The 4891-nt window shown below is 37.3% G+C and overlaps 1 protein-coding gene across 1 annotated transcript in view; it reads right to left on the bottom strand.

Annotated features, from left to right (window-relative positions):
- Positions 1-1222: 1222 nt before the first annotated feature.
- The window catches only part of LOC107657034 (constitutive coactivator of PPAR-gamma-like protein 2), a 22811-nt gene continuing 19142 nt past the window's right edge, over positions 1223-4891 (bottom strand). The window contains exons 15-16 of the mRNA XM_016445024.1: positions 3371-3434; positions 1223-3275 (exon numbers count right to left, since the gene is read on the bottom strand). Coding sequence (XP_016300510.1) covers positions 2994-3275; positions 3371-3434 — 346 coding nt within the window. The 3' untranslated portion in view covers positions 1223-2993. The remainder of the gene's footprint in view (positions 3276-3370; positions 3435-4891) is intronic.

Genomic DNA, 4891 nt, shown 5'->3' with positions numbered 1-4891 from the left:
ACATTAATATCTGAATATGCCAAAGTTTTTTACTATTTTTTTTTCTCCCTCATACTAACTGAAGTCTCTCTACAGGTATAACAAAGGTGCTGTGTGTATGTGCGAGAGAGAGATTATATCTTTATTTGGTGTGTCTGTATATTTCGGTTTATGCTGTTCCTTTCTTAGATTACACACAAGTAAATGTGAAGGAGTTACTGATACTCTATGACAAACACACTGAGAAAAAACCCAACTAACTGAAATGGCTGTTAATCACAGATTAAACAGGACTGAATGTTTTAAAAGGATCTACAGTTATTCTGAGGAAGCCGAAATTCCATTAATGGGTGCGTATGCATGTTCATATTCACTAACATGCTGGAAATCCTCTCTTGAAAACTAGCACTACTGTACTTAACACATAGTAAAACGTGACAACCTAAGGTTGAGGTTTAAAATACTCTAGCGTGCATGACGGTGTCACGTGTTAGTTCACGAATAGTACCGGTCACGCTACAGTCAAGATTCTTGGTTTAAAGTCTGTCCGGTATGTCCAGTATTGTCATATTCTGACACTGATATATCACTGTCATTTATTATTTTTTTTTTACTTATTTTATAGCAAACTGCATTAACAATGCATGCTTCAGGTCATCATGATATTTCTGACGGGCTGATCTGTCTGGATTCCTCAAGAGTGAGAATTTGCAGAATATACAGACATGTAACTATAATGGGTGTCTTCCATAATCTGCTTTACATAGCTTTCGATATACTTTTAGTGGCACTAAATATAATATTAACTTCTTAACAAAATAAGGTGCATCTGATAACTTCAATAGAAAGCTGTGATGTAATCTTGACATTGTCAATTGTACAGATCTTAAACTATGATTAAATGCAATAGCCTCTCTCAAGTGTACTTTAATTCTTAAAATTAAATTCTCATTCATTACGTCCAACAAATCATTGGTACAAAACATGTATTATGTTTTTAAAATGCATTTAAAACATTAACATGTAAGTAAAATTAATCTCCTAACCATCTGATGCAAAATGGTCAATCTAATGGCAAGTACGGCTTTAATTATCAGGGTGTTTTGTTCGTTTTCACTTTAAAGCCTATTCGCCTCAATAGAAGTAATGTTTTGAACATAGAAGTGCATGAGTTCATAGGACTGTCACAAAAACAAGACGAGTCGGACTGATCACAAAACAGTCTGGACAAGCACAGACTCCATTTTTTTTAAATGACTTTTTTAAAATGATTTTGTCACAATAAAAGGTGATTCTAAGATTTGTTCAATTAATTACTTTCGCGCGTAACAAAACTACTATGATTTTAGCGATGGTGGGAGAATGCACATTTACAAAAAAAGCATCCACATGGTACACATGCACAAGGCACAGAGGAGACGTGAACAACGGGGGGTGAGTTGGGGGGGGGGGGTTGGGTCTGCTAAAACCCAAAACCAAAATGTTGTGAAGCAGAGAGATGTCAAATGGCAGGTTTGTCTGAGGGACTGTGTGCATTCTCGACCACTGATAAAATCACTCCCTTAAATCATGTCATTGCGTAACAGGATCATGTACATTTGGGTATATATACAAACGGCTGGGATGTCAAACAGTATCACAGTTCTCTCCGAACACACTGCTTCCTCCCTAACTGCCAGAGGCCTCGATTTTCCTTTATCCTGGTTCGAGGACAACCCAGTGTGTTTTCGGTTTTAAAACAAAGTGCAGGTTACGACTCACTCCGTTCTCACATTCAAATGGGTTGGTGTTGATTTGTACGTCATACTGGTAAACGACACGCAAGGTAAAAGTGTATTTGGCAGTTAAACTGTCAAAAGGAATGACGGTCTGCTGCTCAATAAAAGGACGTTAATCAATTTACTGTCTTTATATAGCGCAGTACTATCATAAATAACATTTTAAGTGTTTTACGTTGCAATACAATCAATTTTTAAGGGTATTTCTTCCTCATTCGAGGGGTTGAACTTGCATATGTATAATTTCGGGCATAAGGTGCTTTATCTAATTTAGAACTACTTAGCAGCTTAAGTACTGCTGTGAATCCTCAAGGGGATGTGGGCCTAAAAGAAGATTGTCTACATGTGAGCGAAGGCAACAAAGTAGAGCTAGCTATGCAATGCTGAGTGTAACCTGTACAAATCTTTCCATTCCATTTGCTCAACGTTACTCAAACATGCCTCTCTGAACCTGGACTTCTCGGGCCGCCCATGGCCCCTGTGCTAAAGACAATAGCAACTTCTCCACATGCAAATCACTCTTTGATAAGATAATATATAAAAAAATATATTAAAAAAACCAAGGGACTACCATGTGTGTGAATGCACACTGTGACATACAAATACAACCCGCATTCTCAGTCAGTTTCCACTCTTCTACTGTATTCAGGGCAGTGTTGACTTTGAATCCTTGGTACACTGCAGATACAGCCATGTGTAGTACAAATAAAGTGATTCTTTGCTGTGTGGTGGAAACTTTAGAGCAGTTGCTGCTGTGCTACTTGACACATGCAATCATTTTGTGTAGGTCAATTTTCAAACATACTTTGGGCAATAAGGGGCTTTTCGTAGCCATTTTAGGCAATTCACACATATAAGGTCACCATTAATGTACTACGGTCTGAAAAGAAAACAGTGTCGAAATAAAAAGACTTGTGAGCTTTTCATGATGCTACAACACTGATGGGCCAGTGGAAAGGATGAGGTCCAGAATCCGAAGATTCAGGGCAACGTGCAATCAAGGGTTGTGATTTAAACTCGCTCAGTTTTAAACCAGACCCGGCTCTTAAGGTGACACATAGACTGCATTCCTGACACTGTCCATCTGTCGTTTCCAGCATGTGAAGCATCATAAATTATACCATGACAAAACAAAGTGGCTACTGTGCCCTAAATATTCAATTTTGCAAGGAAAAGACAGTCGACCTTAGATCAGTCCCTCTCACTCTCTCATTCTTATTACATTATGGGATGTAATTACTCCTCTTTCTGTAGTGCACCATCTGATGGGCAGTCATCAAGGCAACAACGGGCCTCTACCTCCACACCATCTCCTGACTGGTTGTCTCTGCTGGCTAAGGCACACTGGATTGGCTGGGCCAGTGGTGGCAGGTCAAGAGCTTGACCAGTGGCGCTTCCTGAAGAGCTGCCGTTCAGCTGCTGCGACACAGTCCCCACTCCCTCCGTGGGCCGCCCCACCGCTTTAGCTTCCTCAGTGAGCTTTGGGGGGCTGGAGGAGGGTGGTGAAGAGGACAGAGTCTACAAGATACATTGGGAAAAGGGAAAAAAATAAATCTCCTCGCTCACCAACATTGATATGAATGTTGAGCGTTTAGTGCCAGAGTTGGACCGACCTGTGTTCTGTTGGTGGTCACTTTCTTCCCTCCCCTTCCTTTCACGGTCAATTCTTTACCCCTTCTGGGAAACAATAAAAAAAGAACAGATACACATGCGTGTTAGGGATACAACAATATTTTGGCTGATTTTATCATGCTTAAAAACAAATATAAAACAATAACATCCTCTATATTAACAGATAAGCACTGTAAAATGTACGCAATAGCGGAGAGAATTATATATTTATGAACATGTTTAATGACATTAAATCATTGGATATTTTGGGGCTCCAATTTAACATGTTTGTATATTTAAGCAGTGAATATTTTCAAATGAAAACACTTGTATTCATATTTATTCAATATAAATAAATATATACCATCTTTACCAGGTAATACAATGTTTTCGACGGGTATAATTTAGGCCATTAAACTTTTCTTTATGAATTAACCTCCACAAATTCAGTGGTTAAAATTAAATTGGAATTTGAACATCTAAGAATGGTCTCAATACACGAGCCACTGCATGTTCCAGTGCAGCAAAGTGTATGAAAAATGTGAAAAAATAAAGCACAAAATTAAATCTTGAGAAAGTATTACATGACAGGACAAAGCAATATTAATGCGAAACACCTTTAAACCTTTAAACTAAGGGCATTTAAAGTTTCTGGAATTCATTACTAAATTGTTATGGTTTAATATACTAAAATGTTTACTATAGCTAATAGAGTATATGATATTATAATGTATTGTAATTATTTGTGATCAACAATTATTAGATATATAAGTTTGGTACTCCCACAGTTTGCTATGGGATAATATCAGCCCATATAGCACTGAGATGTTAGTGGAAATACAAATGCAATTGGTGTACATAGGAGTCCACTGCATTCAAATCTACACCTGCTGCTACTAGTCCTCACCAGTAGGTTGTGCAATTGAGAGTTAATAAAGATCAAGTGCAGCAGAGAGAGAGGAGCCCTCACAAGCAGTCCATAAATAACCATAAATACCAACACAGGGTTTCTACAGATAAGAACAAGTTAAATTTAAGACTTTTTAAGACCTTTTTAATACCTTATATTAAATTTAAGACCTACACCGGTGATGGAAATACACATTATATTACATTAAATATTATATATATATATATATATATAATATTTAATGTGTTTAATGTAAAAATAAAACAAAATATCATCACTGTCATAAATTATTTTTATTACTACGATATACATTGAACTTTTCATATCAGCAGACAATTCATACAAAATATCCCCACAAAAGTACTGCATCACCGAGATTTTTGGTGGTGTAAACAATTTATTCTGAAGCAATATTTTCATCTGTTCCATCAGCTTTTACATACTTAAATCTGCATGTTTTTAATTACCTTTACATAGGCCTATTTTTTAACCTTTATTAAAATAGGCTAACTTTCGTCAACATAACCAACGTGACCAGCTGCTTGCACAGGGAGCGTGCTGGGGACTATTTTCAGGCGCTGCGTAATATCATTGCGCCTGCTGCACCCATGGT

Source organism: Sinocyclocheilus anshuiensis, unplaced genomic scaffold, assembly GCF_001515605.1.
Source record: "Sinocyclocheilus anshuiensis isolate Anshui unplaced genomic scaffold, SAMN03320099.WGS_v1.1 scaffold1453, whole genome shotgun sequence".
Taxonomy (NCBI): Eukaryota; Metazoa; Chordata; class Actinopteri; order Cypriniformes; family Cyprinidae; genus Sinocyclocheilus; species Sinocyclocheilus anshuiensis.
This window is presented reverse-complemented; position numbering and strand designations above follow the sequence as displayed.